The 18,441-nt window shown below is 44.3% G+C and overlaps 2 protein-coding genes across 2 annotated transcripts; both read right to left on the bottom strand.

Moving 5' to 3' along the window:
- Positions 1-579: 579 nt before the first annotated feature.
- On the bottom strand, positions 580-2,052 carry PFICI_13754 (uncharacterized protein; the record flags this gene model as incomplete). Its single annotated transcript, XM_007842335.1, has 3 exons — positions 580-1,206; positions 1,275-1,763; positions 1,825-2,052. The coding sequence occupies 3 exons, from the start codon at positions 2,050-2,052 to the stop codon at positions 580-582; spliced, it is 1,344 nt and encodes a 447-aa protein (XP_007840526.1).
- A 5,494-nt stretch (positions 2,053-7,546) lies between these two features.
- Positions 7,547-8,089, bottom strand: PFICI_13753 (uncharacterized protein; the record flags this gene model as incomplete). Its single annotated transcript, XM_007842334.1, has 1 exon — positions 7,547-8,089. The coding sequence occupies one exon, from the start codon at positions 8,087-8,089 to the stop codon at positions 7,547-7,549; it is 543 nt and encodes a 180-aa protein (XP_007840525.1).
- Between the last annotated feature and the right edge of the window lie 10,352 nt (positions 8,090-18,441).

The raw sequence follows: 18,441 nt of genomic DNA, 5'->3' as shown, positions 1-18,441 counted from the left end.
CATTCCTGGAATGATTGCGACAAAGATTCGTCTTTTACCAGGTTATTGGCAAACTAGTATCCGTAGGAACCCGACTGCTAGGCTTGTTCGGGCCCGAAAGAGTGAATGAGGAAACGTCAGCTACCATCATTGCCATGGTCCATATGGTCACGAAGGATTGCCAAATTTTAAGACCATGCTGCAGGGGTCGACAGCGACGTCGGCCATTGCACGGAATCTATCCAAAAGGCCCGGGGGTCCACTGGGACGTCGGAAGGGCATGTGAATCATCCATGTCATGATCTAATCTGATAAGAGCGCCCAAAGATCTAATCTGATGGTTGGTACCTAGTGGTGTACTACATTTAGCCACACACTCTGGATGCAAACTTGGTGCCAGGGATTCAACGGGAGAATCACCGGCCCACGGGCATAATTGACCCGTCCCATGCATTGACTCAGCATGTCGCTCAATGTAGCTACTGGCACAGACAATCAATCTGAACCATGATCCTACTACCACTTTTTTGTACACTTTTGATACTATCCAAATCCTTTGCGATCCAGTCCGGCTTGAAAGGAGCTATTTTAACCCTAACCCTAACTATCTGGATAACGGCCCTTAGACGAGTAATCCGATGAAACTTGGGGCGGCCTCTTCCTTAAATATTGCCAGCCTAACCTGGCCAGGCCTTCAGACTCAACCGTGCTTTGGGGGCCAGCATAGGGTTTTGAGGCCTTTTTGCCCATCGCTCTGCGTAGTTCTCCAAGGTCTAGGCCCTGAGAAATGGCATCTTCGGCATTAAATATGTCTGCCACATGGAGGTCGAAAGAGGTCAACAAGAGGAGCCTGTGGATGGTGATATCGACCCTTCCATCTGCCTCTGCCGGTACTGCTAGGGCCGCAGCATCTGAAGTGTCGGGGAGGGTAGGCTCTGGAGCACCTCCCGCTGTGTTGAGCTTTGACAGCAGTGCATTGGTCATTCTGGTCATTTGTGTGACCTGATCGCCTGTGCGACCTTTGAATCCCAATTCCTCCATAATGATCTCGTGAGGAGGGACATTTTGTCCCGGGTAGAAGATTTTCTCCTCGGGCTCCTCACCATCGGCGCCAGGAAAAACGACCTTGACACCATCTCGCATGGTGCGCCGAAACTGCACGCACTTGGTTGCTTGTTGGTAGACCCAATCAGAGGTTGGAGTTCTGTTCTCCATGTCTGGTGCGAGCTGCGCGCATTGAATGAGGGCATCATGGCCCACGGCTTCAAACCCGTGGAGGCGCAAAATTCCTTCACTGCCTCAATCTCCTCAGGTGCGGTACCCTCTACAAAGGGCGAGAAGGCTTTGGTCGGGTCGCTGGAATCTTGGGTATGCTTGACAGCTTGAATGTCAAAGTCGTCTCTCATCAACCTTGCCCTGGCATCATCCACCATGCAGAGTTTGGATGTCTTCCAAACTTGGTTCAACACGCCAGCAATATCCTTGAGACGGTTGAGTGTTGGGGTTGCCGTCATTAAAAGGACAGTCTCTCGGGGGATGAGGCCAATGAGGCGACTGTACGCGTTATTTGCGTTTCTGATGTGGTGTGCCTCATCACAGATGACCCGACCAAAACTCAAATTCTCAATGGGGCACAAGTATAGGGTATACCAAGTATGAGTGGATTTAGTTTTCTTCTTGGCGCCAAGAGGATCCTCGCCGTCATCCTCATCATCGACATCTGGGCCGTTATCCTCACAATCTTCTGCGTCGGCCGTATCGTCTGTCATGAAACCGGCCAACGGCTGCTTGTACATTGAACCTTTGACAGAAGGGTCAAAAGAAAGTTGGTGTTTGGACTGTTACTGTGGTAAAGAACTGGCCTAGGCACCTGTGGCGGAAGCCATTGTAGTCTGCGATATTCTTGGGTGGATCGATGCAAGTCGGTCCAGACCAAGAGTATCTGTTAAACGGCTGTGCGAGCATGTTGCCTATTTGCTCATATACGACAATGCTTTGCAGTTCTGGGAAGCCGTCGAGGTACTTGGGTAAATGTTCCTCGTTGCGCAAGACCTCGCAAAACTTCTTGCACATGCGGTTTTCCTGCACATCATAATATGTGCCATTGACACGCAGGACTCTCTAGGTACAACGCTCCAATTGACCAATTCTGATAATGCGACCCAAGGCCTGGATTAGCGTCGACATGTTCCAAAAGAACTGGGCGACGATGTCTTGAGAGAAGCATTTGTGAAGGTTCAGGCCGGAGACATTTGTAGAGGCATTAATGATGAATGCCTTCATATCAGACTCTGGGTCTATAAAGTGCTCTACGGCCTTTTCACGCTCTCGTGCCTTGTCTGCGGCACGAATGAGTTCAACAGTGGAACCAATCTTGGACTGCGCTGAGAGGACAAGCCTGGAATGAATTTAGCGAGCTTAACGGGTAGACAGGACGAGATGAAAGCCTTGTACTAACAGCCATGATTGATCCTGCCCGTGTATCGGTGCGAAAGGCCATGGAAAGGCTTATGTGCCCAGTGTGGTGGGTTCGGCTCTGCATTGCCTGGGAGATGTAAAATGAATGTGTCAAAGATGGAAAGGAAGAAGTAATTTCGGCAAAGATGGAAACGGGAGGGGAGGGGCTGGGACATTTATAGTTGGCGAACCTGTTGACTGAAGCATCAACAATCAGGCTCGCATAAAATGTAGTAGTCATGGTGGTACCCAAGCGACAGGCAAGTGTTTGAAAGCCCATGATTGTTATTCTTACGTTTATGTTGTTTTTACTTAGTCACATGTTTCTTTGCTGCAAAGCTCCTGGTTAGCAACCCATTGGGCAGGAAACAGGGTGAAAGACGTCACGGGAGACATGGCGATTGATTCTTGGTGTTATCCTCTCAAATATTGTGATTGTCGTGAAACTTAGGGCGGGTATCTTGATCTTGAGCCCTGCGGGCGGTCATCAGCACCTAACCTACAGCAGCGCTGACCCTACACCTACATGTAGGCTCTCCTGTGTCGAAACCCCACTGTGCCCCACTCCATTTCTTCCCAGTAACCCTCCAGCTATGGTGATAATTTTTGCAAGGCATGCCAATGTCAACACCCGTGGACGGCCAAGCGAGACAGATTACATTAAAGTCCCTCCCCCTTTCCAACCTTCCCTAGAGGATGCGATCACGGACTGCCCCTCCTTTCTACTCAAAGCATTCTTCCGCACTTTCTTCTGAAGCTATTCAATACCTCTTATTTTCTTGGGGACAATCCGACCGTCTATCTTTCGTCTTCAAGTACCTGGTGAGGACTTCGTCGCAGACGAACAGGGAGCAGTCTAGAAGCCTCGGGGTCAGTTTATCACTTTTGAGCTCTGGCCGCAGAGCACCCAGCAACTGGAGTGTGAACATCGTTTTGGCCAGCTGGATGATTTTGCATTCTGCTCCCAGTAACTCTGGCAGGCAAGCAATAGGGCCGCATTTCCTTTATCAAGCCACTGAGATTCACCACCACACTTGGAGCATGAGGAAAACGGAGCTCGCGAGCCCCAACGCATCTCTGGGCTGTTCGCCGCCATTCAATAAACATCAGCCGGCTATCCACCCACGAGCACCAGGAATACTCTCACAGACAGCCAACAGCGACGAGTGCTGTTCAAAAGATTTGACGGTTGATTGGTCCCGGGGTTTGCTGCAAAGAGCAATATGCACGAGATGGTCGAAGGGGAGCCGCAAAGACTGGCTTCTTTGGTCCATACTACCCGTCAATCCATTATACAAGGCCACTTCTCTGGGATCTCGGTGCACCAAAGGAGCCTTCGACACCAAGCCCAGCTTCCGCTGAAGCACTGTGATTGTTGGCAAATTGTCAAGTCTCATCAATAGAAACAACTGCCGATGTCGCACCCGTAGTAGGCCTCTTGGCCATTCTTCGATAATCCAATCCATTGACATGACGAAAATGTCTCACGGTTCCGGTGGATTGAGTGCCTTATTATACTCAAGGCCAAGCATTAACATTACCATTCACCGGCAAAACTGTGCTAAAATCCAGCTTCTGTTGACGAAGCTCGGCTCATAGGATATCTGCAGAGTTCCTGGCCTCCAGGAAACACGGAACCATATATGCGATTGCTATTTTGCAAGGTACTGGGCTGTTTTGTCCGGAGGGTCAGTCCCTGTGCGGACTCGACAGCTCAGTGTCGTACTGTGACTCACCTGCCCAAGCAAGACAATGCCCCCGCGTGGCCGTGTTTCTGTAAAGTAGAGCGCAATGGTTTACCATGACAGAACGGTAAGTTGGGGCGCATCTTGCACAGTGGACGCTGCATATACTGACTGAGGTTTGGGCAGGGACACATTTACTCGTGGGTTTTTCTGTATCGCATTCAGCCGACTAACACCTGACATTGACAGGTATTCTCTTTCCTCCAGGCTCGTGGTGCCCTGAACATGGCCACGAAAGAGGGCAGAGAGTCGTCGTGTCTCGTGGAATGGACATGCCTTGCACTCGCCACGAGCTGGCTGGACGAGCTGAAATTCTCAAGTCGACGAACGGGAGCGGTACCAGGCGCCAGTAGTCCTTGTCATTCTCCAGCGCAAGCAAATGAGCTCGGGTACGTCTGGTATCTCGAGATGTAAGAACACCGGACGAATCCAACCACCAGGACATTTGGGACTCTCTTTCAAATATCCTGGACCTACACGTATTGCATCTTCCGAGGGAAAGGTAGGACCTAAGCAGAACAACAGCCTCTTGCTCCTGTATTTCTCAGGACTTGGCAATGGCATCTGTCTCCAGCCAGCTAAGCCGTCTGTGCTGTAACATGCCCAGATATCATCAATTCTACCACCTCAGCAAGATTTGACACTTTGGCCATTGTGTTGCTTGGTTACTAGGCTCCTGGAACCCTATAAACATATCCTAGCCGACACCACCAATGATGCTTCAGCTATCCCATCACGAGAAGGGAGTCAGGCCACGGTCAAAGAAGAATACGTGTACAGATCAGTAAAAGTGAAGAGGGAACAAGACCGGAAGCTTGCAAAGTGAGTACATATTGACTACAGTATTCCGAACATTTTGCAGTGTGTAGAGCATATCAAGCTGGGTCTACCATCCAAGGGATCTTTTCCCGAGCAAGCGGCCGCGCCCATGTCATCCTCTTCGTCCATCCCCTTCCATAAAGTGCTGCCTGCGAACTCGTCGTTTGGGCACAACCGGACCGTTAGGTCGAAGTATTCTGTTACTAATTGGATCCACCACGCACCAGTCCAACCTGATATGCTCTAATGTGCTTTTCGTGGAACCGTCATGTCGATCATGTGAATTCGTCGAGCGGCACCCTCGACCGTTCAGGGTGGATGCGAGGTGTCTGGATCAGCCAAATGATGTCTCTTGGATGTTTGATGGGTTTCTGTACGTGTAAATGATGCTGTCATTCTCGCGCATGCGGAGATCCAATGTTGACTTTAACTGTCACAAGGCATTGGCAGCCCAACCAGTTGCTTCCCATCCATCGGGTTCCCGTTGGCACACAAGAGCTGCAGAATCTTTTTGCATCGGATGAGTGCTCAACGTCCATATCTGACACTTTGCAGGTCGAAGTTGAGCATGGTAATTAACTACACAAGAGGGCTCGCCTTGCCCCTGATTCTGATACGTACACTTGGACTTGCTTTGGGTTCAACGCACTTATTTGAGCTTGGGACTATTTACCACTCTTTCGGTCCAGAGTTTCTGCCATGTTCTCACATTGTTGTTATCAAGTTGCGCCAATGTTGCAACTCAATGTAAGGTGTATGAAACAAACCCAATACCACCGACATGTAAAGCCATGGATTCAAGGCATCAACCTGCTCGCAATCTACGTCTGGTAGCCGGATGCTATTGTTCGGTCACCGTCTGGCAAATGCTTTGACCATTTCACAGTATTAGGGGTTTCCAAAGGCCACCAGAACCGTGTAGAACTTGTGTAAAGAAATCCAAAGGTTTGTGGCAAAGGGAACTCATAGTATCTATTCCAGTCGAGAGCTCACAAACTAGGCATTCGAAGAGCTAAAACAGTAGCGGGGAGGCATTTGCAATATTCCAGTTGCCTTCCCAACATTTCAAGCATCACTCAATTGCCAAAATGTCTACGTGTACATGCACTCGTGTACCCTCTTTTGACAATCCGTGTCAGCCCTCTCGTAGCTCATGTGCTCCAGAAGGACATGGAGAAGTAGGATCTTCCCAATCAGATTTGCTCAAGTCCAGGTAAGAAGCTGTTAGTTGTCTTGGGTCTGTAGAGGGATGCAAGAGGGCTGACATAACTGCTCCCAGAATTACTTCTTCACAGCCTTTCATGTTTCGTCGCGTCCATTCCGTCCGACATATATAGCTTCGCTGCCGCATTTATGGCCCCTTGCTTTTTGTCAGGAAATGAAGTACCCATGTGCAATGTATGCCTTCATTTCTGTCAGAATACAATATATCAACGGGAGCTCTTGCATTTCTAGACTATCCATGAGCCGTCCTTTGTGATTCGTACTTTTCTTTCAAGCCGTAGTCACTTGCTGCGACCAGGAACTAGATGTATAACCCGAAAGAACTGCATCGTTTCGCATGCACATTGGGAAAGATGTATGCTTCTATGCTCCCGGCCCGGACCGGCGTCAGCGCAGGTAGGATCGCCAAGCTGCACATGTGATCTTGTCACTCTCTTTTTCAGTATCCATGTATAGATGGCTGCATTGCCACATTGTCTTGCAATGATTCTTTGCCATAGGCGCATCATCCAACAAACCGTATAGAGTTGATTGCGCCTCTAGGCTCATTCCCATGGAAGTGTCCCTACTCACTCAACTCACATATACTCGCAACATAGCGAGACCGACATGTGAAGCTATCAACGCACACCAAACAGCCACATGTGCCTGTGATGGATGAAAATGGACCAATCCCACAAGGCTGGCAGTATTTGCAAGCAATTCGAGTTGACAGTTGGCGGGACCAGGACATGAATCCTACAATATGACTTCTTTGCAGAGAAGTTTGGCTTGTGCTGCTGCAGCCGAAAAGCTTTGCCATCTTGGTCAGAACCTCGCCAGGTCCCTTGTCATCACCTGTCTACTTGCAAACTTTGGCTCGTGGTCGAGCAAAGCATGTCTCATTTTGTAAAACAGGAGTACAAAACGTCTATACCTAGCCCACATCATCTCCAAACATTAGCAATATCAACACACATCTATCCGATTTAGTAAGTGCGTTCATTCTCTGCACCAGTCCCACGGAGGAAGAAAACAATTTTCTCACGGTTTTCTATATTGAAACTTTGCACTCTCCTCACGAAAGGGCGAATTGCCCCAGACGATGTGCCAGTGATGATATTGCGCAATTCAAACCACGCTGCAATTGTTTGACAAGACTCTATTTAATAAAGTGATTTGAATGAAAACCACGGCAACGTGCCATCAATCATAGCAACAAACTACATAGCCCAATGGATTCTCAGATTCCATATCACGACTGCTATTCAATACAATCTATTGTGGGATCTACAAAGGCCAAAAAGGCGTGGGTGCTAAGGAGGGAGACACGAAAGGCAAGGTTACTGATAAAGATACATTTTCCAGTTGTGGACGCGGGCTGTAGAGTCCAAGGGGTGCGAGCCTTCCCAAGAAGACCATCCGGAGACAGCCGAGGGATACCATGTTACAATCTTGGGACAGCCCTGTGGTGGGAATCCAGAGCTTTCACCAGAGCTGCTTGCACTCATGGTCAAAGCAATGCGCAGCATAGATAACAGTAGGGCCGCCTGAAAACCCGCTGCTGCAATAATTGAGCAGGCCGGACAAGTGATCTCCTCCACCATGAGCTTCCCAGTCGACGTATCGGTGTACAGAAAACTGGAGCGAGAGCCACCATAGAGAGCATCCACATTTCCAATTTCGGAAGCTGTCCAAAAGATCCTCAGCAGCCATTCTGCGTATCTTGGATTCCAGTTCCTGTTTGGAGTATTGTCGGCTTGTCGTGTCTGTCGGTTTCTAGACCATCCTGAAGACATCTCTTTGGCTTGCTTTTTGAGCGTGCCAATTTCCAACACGTAGTCGTGGTCCAAATGTAAAGGTGACGCTGGATCTGGGAAAAGCATGGCTGCAATCATTTGAATTCAAGTTGAACGATTGGAACCAGAGTGCCATTGAAGAGAATGAAAAATTCGGCGAAACAAGAACCACAATGTTATTGTATGATGTGTTGCCCTCTGCCATTTGGTCAATGTTGTTGCCATGGAATTGCCTCAACTCTGGGATGCCGAAAATCATGGGCTCTATCGCTTCACAGCGGCCCTACGGGCACATGGACATGACCCTCTCGACGTACCATGCCCTTTGCCGAGACTGATAGAAGCAATAGTTGAACAATTGGGACTTGCTGTGTTTGCCCCTCGATCCGAGACCATCAATGGGTCTGGCCGTCGTGAGCAGCTCGCCACGAGTTCTGAAAAGAGCCAAACCTCTAGCAATCGTCATGTCTATGCTTTGCCTTGCGCCGTGGCTCGGCTCGATGGTGAGATGGACAAATGGATTCGTAGCTTCTGCCGCCTTTGGCTCAGACGATAGCTTAGAATAGACTGCCTCTAATATCGGGTCTGAATGGGTCAAGATGGCTTTTCGTCCCGTTCGGGGGATGCGACAGTGTCGTTGATCTCGTAGGTTGAATCATGCATCCAAGGACATTGGTCGGGATGAATTGTTGCTATTGTGTGCACATGGTGCTAGGACCCCGGGCGTGCATGTTCAGCGTTAGGCGGCCTAATCGCTGCTTGGCAGGGCGACTGATGCACCACAACCGCTGCATGGCACACTGCATGGAGTAGATCAGAAATGCGAGCAATGCATTCGAAATACAGGAATGGATAGTTTAAAAGAACCATTGAGAATTGAAATGCATGATATGCCAACTGCCCAGTTCTCCAAGACGAGCAATCTCCTGGCTAGTGTCCCCACGGGTCAGTGAAGCGAAATGGAAACTCCCAGATGGACGAGTTCATGAGCTGGTTGGGTAATCGAGAGGCACAAGACTGTATTGGAGGGCATTGGCAGCGGCCATGGCAAAGACGAGCCCATCTATTCTCCAATGTTGGCACGTTGTTCGTTTTCGAGGTTGAATCAAAAAGAATATGGGGATGGACGCTTTCACAGACTTGACCTTTTCATTCCCGCGTGTGCACTTTTTTCTTATGGATCATGGTTGCTAGGGACAAGCGGCAGCTTGCATTACCGAGCCGTGGAATCTAGTGGAGCCTCCCGATGGAATATACTATAGCGCCCAGTATGGCACAGAACCTCTGAATTTGGGCTTCAGGTTACAATTGGAGGTCCCTAAAAATGTTCCACAATAATTTGACTATACCCAACCACAAAGCTCTTTGCTCTTGATTTGATTCGTGTAATTGGTCGAGCTCTCCGTGGATGGTCGTAGTATATTTGGTATACTCGCTGGCGTAAGAGAATAGTATTCGCGGGGCAAGCTTATTGCTGGTTCCTGGGAATGCTGATGAACCGCGCATGCGCTCGACTGATGCACATACTTCGTTCTGTCTTCATCTTTCTCGGATATCTCTGCAATCTTGCAAGTTCAGTCAATAGCAGTAAAGAATCAATTGAAGGATGCATTGGCATCTTGGAAAATGTCCGCTAGCTTCTTGCATGCATTGACGCGATGCTGCGAAAAGAAGCCCACTGCAATCTGGAAACTTTAGTGTCTGTGCCTGGTAAAATGGTATAGTGGAGCAGTCTGGGGTTTCTCTGCCAAAGTGTCGGGTGCCCCCTTCAAATAGCCCAGTGTGAGATGCCAGTGTTAGGAACTGGCATAAGGACCGCACATTTGCAAAAGCCAGACCGAAGTAATGATCCTGCCTTCTGAATCACTCAACAACAGCGCCCAACAGAGTCGACGATGGAATAAAATGCTTGGATTTATTATATACTCCGTTCTCACGAACCGAACTAATCCAGGTGAACCACCCGCAAAGAGTGTGACATCCACGTTCTGTGTCTTTCCATCTTGATGTTTGTTTCAACAAAACACTTTGACAGGATCCTGGCGCGCAAAACTCCCGTCTCGGCAAGACAAACCTTGAGGCTCGGTATCGCCGCTTGTGCATGCGGAACTCTTGCGTCGCGTCGATCATCACTGCAGCATACTATATCCCTCGGAGAAGAATGGAAACTCTCCCGTCCCGTCTTCATGGTGCCGGGGTTTCAACGTGACTATAGTCGGCCATCGCTCGGCCAGAGATGCGTATAAGAAATCGAGGACATGCTGAGGACGCATGGCGCCGTGATTTGCCCAAATTCTAAAGTCGGCATTAAGCCACCAAGTTTGCCTCGAGAGACCGTGGCACTGGAGCCCATCCAATTCTAATCGACCTGGCCATTTACTTGGAGGACGGGTGTTCCAATCTCATGGAATACGCGACTTCGAGGCCATCAAAACAGGTAAACTGTCCGAGGCCACCTTACACTCAATGGAAGATCATAAATAGGCCGTTGATATGCATTGTGCTATTTGCAACTAGACAGTGTTGAATCTACTGCTATCAATTTGAAGACCAACAAGCTGCGACCGTAAAAACACAGAATTGTGCAGCTTTTGTGGGCTCATGATACACTCCAATATCCCTGACCCAAAGTTCTTGAATCGAATTCAGCAAACTGTTGCAGGGCCGGATTGATTGCATGCGCGCCGGGTTCGAAGCATGGCCAAAGACAGCCACAGAAGCCTTGCTTGATCTTGACGCAAAACGTCAGAGGTCATGCCTAGCTGCGCGGGGCCATGCCATTCCCACTCAAAGCCAGTGGAGCGACCTGCCAGTGCGCAGCCCCTGTATAGCTGCCAAGCTAAAGATTGAAAACCACTTGGTGCGCAATGGCCCGGCCGCTGTGAGACGGATTTCTTTTACGGGAGTTGACATATTCCAGTATAGATTTCCAATATGCCTCACGCATTATTTCCAATTGCATTATATAATGAAATTGGCATGGAAAGTTCAACTGAAGCTTCAAGGTGACATTGAAAATCAATGTTGTGGACAATCGGAACATGCTAAACTGTCATTGAGCGGGTTATTGGAATGCCTAGGTAGTTTTCCATCTTCCAGGCACATGTCCTGCTCCCAAGAACGAAGCACAAAATGTCACGGACTCTCCCCTTTCAAACGACCGAGAAGTCTTTCGATCAAATCATGCGAAAAAATCGAAAGTTCCTGGTACGAAATCATTTGGCCGGTTTGCTCGCCGTTGTAGAGAAAGTGCCAACTCACAAGATGTGTATATGTCAGCGTGTCGCAATCGTGACAAGTTCATTGCGTCAATGGTTTCAAAACTTTGGCCGTCTTTGCCATTGTCGACAGCAGCTACCTTGTGTAGAAAGCGCTCCAGGACTGGTGTCCATCTCTATTGGAATACGTAATCGTTCTCCCCACGTACAGCAACGTGATGCTCGACCAAGATCATCATGCAGGTCCCAAAGTATGGGCGGAATGTTTGACAAACTTCATGACAAAGATGAAAAATACTTGCAATTACTTTCACGTTTTCGAATGCAAGAGCATGCGCGTAGGATAAGATGCTGCTAGGGTCAGGCTACTCGTGAGAACCATCAATCTGTTTTGCCCAATGCCAAAGATATAGCAATTTCAACTTGACTGCGAGTGTGACACATGACCAGATCTGTGATTTTCTTTTTTTTCCCTCTTGCTGGGAGAAAATTATTGTGACTTCCTGCAACTTCTCTAGGCACGCAATGTTCCATGCGCTGAAGGCTTGCTCAAGGACTGGTACGTAGCCAGTTGATTATTCCACTCGACTGTCCACCGCCATCTCTCAACTTTGCTGCCTAGAATCCATTTCTCTGCACTTTGCTCCTTCCCAGGAGCCAGATACCCTCGTCAAAAAATTTCTCTCTCTCAATCTAATCTTTGAACAGCTTCAACGTGACAGTTGGAGCTCTCAAAACGCCTTATACTTACTGTAAGTTTTCTCTCTCCCAAATCCACGGTGTTTGTCGACTCCAAGCCTCTCTGCAATATCTTTCAAGTGGAAGATCACCTCCACCCGGCAACACCTCACTTCTTGGAGTCGCCTCTCCTTTCCTGACTATTCTTTGCACAGTCCCTCTCCAAGAGACATTCCCTACTGTGCAGAGTTTCCATTCCGGAGAGCTCTTTCAGTGGCATGCTTTCTGCACTGAAAGTTTCTGCTTCATGTCTGTTCTTCCCGTGTCACTCCCATGAGCACTTTCTTTTCAGCCCAGTCTTGATCTCATTCGTTGAGAATCCTTCCAAGTTTGCTTTTCGGTTCTCATTTTGTAGTGTCGACTGCAAACTCAAACCAAGCCCATCAAACAAGCTCACAATGCATTATGGCTGGGCTAACGAGCGGTTCCATCAGACTTCCAACACTCCAACCACTTGTCGACCGCAGTCATACCCTCGACGACCGAGCACGAGCCCATGAAAAGAAACAAGAAGGGAAGACGGGAAAGGAACAAGCAAAAGAGGCGGAACATACACATACAAGGTTGAGGGGGGAGCCGGAGGAGGGCACCACGACAGCGATGACGAGGCCGCTGAAGATATGCCATCCGATTGCCACGATCCTGACCTTTCCACGAGACCACACAAGAAGGTAGAAAAGACATGTGCATGGTTGACAGGGGACGCAAGAGGAGGGATACACATATGGGCAAGAGACTGTGGGAAAGAGGAGGGACACATACACACGGTGGGAGGATGGACATGACAGCGATCCCGAGGCCGCTGAAGATGAGTTTTCCGACGCCGCCGATCATGCCAATCCGAAGCGTCACGATGATGCCGAGCACGCCGAAGATGCTGCGAGACCACACAAGAAAGAGAAGCAAGTTGTCAGAAAGAGGAGGAACATACATACACTGAGAAAGAGGAGGAACATACATATTCTCAGAGAAAGGTTTGGGAGAAAGAGGAGGGATACGCACACGCGGTTGAGGGAGCATCAGGACAGCGATCACGAGGCCGCTCAAGAAGAATTCACAATCCCGACCCTACGATGCGAATGACTCCGAGACTCCCACCTGCGAGGCCAAACAAGAAGAAAGGGGAATAAGGTGTCTGCAAGAGAGGGAACATACATACACTGAGGAAGGCTTTGAGAGAAAGAGGAGAATACATATAGTGGGTTTGGGAAGGATCAAGACAGCGAACACGAGGCCGCTCAAGAAGATTGCAGTCATAACTCAATGACTCGAACGATTCCGATACTCCCGACCGCCGATTCGCACAAGGAAAAGGGCAAGATGATGTTTGGGGATCACTGATGCCTGGATTAGGCCACTCTTGACATGTACACCCTCACTTGGTCTTGGCCACATTCCCGGACATTCCCTCACTCTCCCACAATCCATGAACCTGCTTTCACATTCCTCCATTGCACAACTCCCTTTTGCCCTACGTCTGCATAAACTTTTGCAGCACACACGTTGTGATGGCCTGATTGTTTTCTCAACGTCATGAAACTTCAATGCTCAAGACATTGATATTTTCCAACTTGAACCACACCTCTGCCGGGATTTCTCGTTTGAGAATTGGATTCCACCAGACGAGTGCTTGGTGACAATTCCCTCCATCAAAGAACTTCCCATTCAGTTCCATTGGCAAGTGTCTGGAGACTTGGCAGATCCGAACTTGAACTACTCACCCAGTCTCATCTCGACACAGAGGTCAGGCGTGCATTACAGAACATTCCATTTCTCTGAGCAATTGTTACAACGCAACTTGACGATTTCAACGCCAAACTGGAGTTCACACATCTTGCGGTTCGAACACGCCCTGCCAGGCCTCAGCTGTGCTTCGCCACTCAACCGTGACCTGCCATCATTCTGGCTGCAAGCCCCGAGTATCCTCCCATCGCTGGCCTTGCTTTCACCGCGACTCAGCTTCACGCTTGATTGCACACAATTTAGAGGCTCAGCCAGCTCCTGATCCTATTCTCGCTTCCTCCATTAGCGCGCTGTTTCACCTTTGAACTGGCCCCATCGGATTGTTTCTGCCATGGCCATTGTGTCAGCCCTGTCTTGAATTCAAGTCCCTTTCTTTGTCCAAGATACAAGCGTTGGAATGTTTCTGTCTGTTCCCGTCGATCTAACCTGCTCTCGATCATGGTAGTTCCACTGGCATGAGCATAGTATCTCTTGCAATTCGCTCAGACTATCTGTCGAATTGTGCTGGGTTCGGTGACAACCCCAGCTACCGTTCGCAGACCAGCAATTGGCTTTGCCCGGTCTCTCACCCTGATTCGATTCCAATGTTAGCCTGTCGCCTTGCGCCCGCCATTCGTTCAAATTGTGATAACTTCAAATCCGCATGCTCATGGTCTCCTCATGCGGCCTCAGTCTACATTCTACCCGGTCTCGGCTAGTGCTGCATTTATCCGTCAGCATGGACACGGTGTTGCAAGCCGTTTTGCATGTCTTTGGATATCTATTATACTCCGTGCGCCACTTTCTAAGCAGTATTAGTATGAGTACTGGGCTTTTGTTGGTTCCAGTGAGTCTCCAACAAATACTCCCAACACTGATCTTCTCCCGACCTCGCAATGTGCCGTACCTCGTGATGATTCATGCTCGTAGCCTGTCCATTGTCTTGCTCGTGCCTGCTGGGTCTTCTGGCTTCCCCGATCCGTACGAATCCAACAGCAGCTCTTCTCACAAAACAAACACAACCATCAAATCTATTCTACGGCATACCATTCTCCCCGATCTCCGTGTGGTCTTGCTTTGGAATTGGCCCAAGTCCAGGCCACGAGTCTTTCGTTTTCTCCTTTCATCTTCGATTATAATTCGCTCGTCTCGGTCCGCGCTTTTGCTGCTCGGGTGATTGGGCTGCTTTGGGAGACATTAGCGTTTCTTTTGTGCTTGTCCATCCATTTGACAGAATTATTTCGCAGCCTTTGCAATTCAACATTTTTATTGTTTTAATTGTGAGCACGCCTGTCATTACAGAACTGCCGACCAGTGTTTGCAGATATCCACTGTTGGAAAATACCACGAGCCCGACAAGGAGTACCAGGACAATATGGGCATGTCGAAATGGGAGCTTAATCAGCCTTGCAATGGAGCAAATCTTAGACGCACGTTAGCACAGCTCGGAAACTAAATCCAATATATTAATAAATATGAATCCGGACTTGCTTCGTATTTAATTTGTCTCTGAATTTGTTTATAACTCTGTGGTAATTAAGACTAAAGCAATAGCAATCCGTAGTTAAAGGCAAATAAAAGTAGTTTAAAAGAGAATGGATCCGGCATATAACGATTACACTACGGGTTTCTAAAATAAACCTAAAGTATAAAAGGTGTTAGGGTTTATGCTAATAAGGAACGGTAGTTTTAAAAGAAGGTATTAAGCAATAAATATCTAAAGGTAAAGGTGTTTAAATTAATATATAAATATAATCGTTAAAACGTATTAAATGCTTTACTTATAAATAAAATAAATGCTTAAATTAATTACTAAGGTAATAATTATTTATATAGGAAATTTTTTTATAATATATATTTATTTATTCCTTTACTAATATGCTTTAAATTATAATACCAAGCCGACTTTATAGCCTTAAAATTAAGGAAGTTTAATAATCCTAATAATTTAACCGTTTAAATTATTGCCAAAATTATAATCCTATTAAGTAATTAGCTAGCGGCTATTAAAGATAATGGTTCCTGTTTTGTCTTATGCCCGGCTTTCGGTGCTAAGCCTTTTTTTTTTTCTTTAAGCGTTAATATATTTGTTTATTTTTATGCAAGGGTGTATATTCGTAACACGGCAAAATAATTACGCAAAGCAAGGGACATATATTTTAATAAATAAATTTGCTTTTATTTTAAGTTGGATGCTATTTTTTAAGGCACTCTTAATAATTGCTTGTTTGTTTTACTCGGTAATTAAATCTTAGCTGCCTTATTTTATAATTTAAACGAATTTTATATCGGGTTTATTTAATTTATATAAGCCTTTTTGTTTTTATTTTAAAGATTAAAGGTAAAATTTATTTGGTCGGGGATATAAAATTCGTTTAATATTAATTTAATTAGAATTTTACGAAAATAAGCCCGATTAAACAGCAAAAACTTAATATTTAAACCTTTTAATTAGCGCGGTTTTAACGGTTTATTTTTTATTGCGATCCGACGGGCGTTATAATTATTATAACCGTTTCGTTATTAATAAAACCGTTTTTACGTTCGCGGGTAATTAGCCGAAATTTATTAATTAGCGGTAATTATAAAGGGCAAGGTTATAATTTTAAAAATTTTATACGTTTTTATTAAATTTATTTAATTATTAAATAAATTTAATTTAATTTAATTATTTTTATTTTAATAAAAAGTTATATTTATTTTATTAAATTAAATTATTATTATTATTATTATAACGTTTTTTTTAGTTATAAATTAAAAAAAAATTAAAAAAAAAATAAGCTAATAAAATAAATTTATCGATATTATATAAATTCGCTTTTTTTTTTATTTTTTTTTGCTATATTTTATTTTTATTTATTTAATTTTTATTTATATATTCCCGTTTATTATTTTTATTTTTTTCTTTTTTTTCTTTTTTTATTATTTTTTTTATTTTAATTTAAAAAAATATTAAAGGAAAAAAAAAACGGGGTTTATATAATTATTTTTTATATATTTATTTATATATATATTATTTTATTTTAATTTTTTATTATAAAAAATTAATATTATACTGGATTTTCTTATTTAAGCCTTTAGGTTAAAGGTAAAGACTTTGCTAATGAGCAGGATATGCCTTTTAATTAATTATATTTTTTTTTTCGGGGATAAACCCTCGTTTCTTCCCTTGGGGATAAACCCTCGTTTCTCCCTTTAAGGATAAATATAATAACTATATTACGGGTTTTTAAAATAAACCTAAAATATAAAAGGTATTAAGGTTTATGCTAATAAGGAACGGTAGTTTTAAAAAAAAGTATTAAACAATAAATATCTAAAAATAAAAATATTTAAATTAATGCATAAATATAATCGTTAAAGCGTATTAAATGCTTTATTTATAAATAAAATAAATGCTTAAATTAATTACTAAAATAATAATTATTTATATAAAAAATCTTTTTATAATATATATTTATTTATTTTTTTATTAATATATTTTAAATTATAATGCCAAGCCAACTTTATAATCTTAAAATCGAAAAAGTTTAATAATCCTAATAATCCAACCGTTTAAATTATTGCTAAAACTATAATCCTATTAAGCAACTAGCTAACGGCTATTAAGGATAATAATTTCATTAAGCATTCCCAGCGTTAAGGTTAAGCCATTGCTATCTTTATAAAAATGAGAATTATTATATTTATCTTAGTATCTTTAATTCTTATATAATAAAACCGTTATATCCTTTACCTTTGCCTTTACTATTACTATTATAATATAAAAAGCGTTAAATTAAAATTAATTTTTTTATAATTTAACAAAAATTAATAAGCAATATATAATAATAATAATAATAATTCCTTTAGCGTAATACCAATAATTCTTTTAACGCTATATTAATAATTCCTTTAGCGCAATAATAATAGTTTTTTTAATATAATTAATTAATATTAATAGCTTTTTTAATATAATAATAATAACTTTTTTAACGTAATAACAATAGCTTTTTTAATATAATTAATTAATATTAATAGCTTTTTTAATATAATAATAATAGCTTTTTTAATATAATAGCGGTAATTCCTATCCCACAGCCTAAAAGAACTTTACGTCGAGCTCGTTCGTTTTATATAGGCATTTTTATCTTTATTAAAAAGGCCGGGGGTAAAATTCGTTCGATCGGGAACGTAAAATTTATTTAATACGAATCTAACTAAAATTTTACGAAAACGGGCCTAATCGGGGAGCAAAAACTTAATATTTAGGCCTCCCGATTAGCGCGGTTTTAACGGTTTATTTTTTATTGTGATCCGATAAACGCTATAGCCGTTACGGCCGTTTTATCGCCGGTAAGGCCGTTCCCGCGGGCGCGGGTAGCTGGCTAGGGTTTGTTAGCTGCCGGTAGTTACGGGGGGCGGGGCTATAGTTTGGGAATTTTACGCGTTTTTATTAAATTCGTTCGATTGCTAAACGGATTTAATTTAATTTAATTATTTTTATTTTAATAAAAGGCTATATTTATTTTATTAAATTAGATTATTATTATTATTATTACGACGTTTTTCCCGGCCGCGGGCTAAAGTAAGGTCGGATAAATAAAAAAAAAAATAAGCCGATAAAATAGGTTTATCGGTATTATATAAATTCGCTTCCTTTTACTCCCTTTTTTTCGCTATACGCTATTTTTATTTATTTATTTTTTATTTATATTTTTATTTATTATTTTTGTTTTTTTTTTCTTTTATCCTTTTATTATTTCCTTTATTTTAATTTTA

Source organism: Pestalotiopsis fici, assembly GCF_000516985.1.
Source record: "Pestalotiopsis fici W106-1 unplaced genomic scaffold PFICI_Scf_12, whole genome shotgun sequence".
NCBI classification, from domain to species: Eukaryota; Fungi; Ascomycota; class Sordariomycetes; order Amphisphaeriales; family Sporocadaceae; genus Pestalotiopsis; species Pestalotiopsis fici.
Note: the sequence above shows the minus strand (reverse complement) of the source record. Positions and strands in the feature narration are given on the sequence as shown.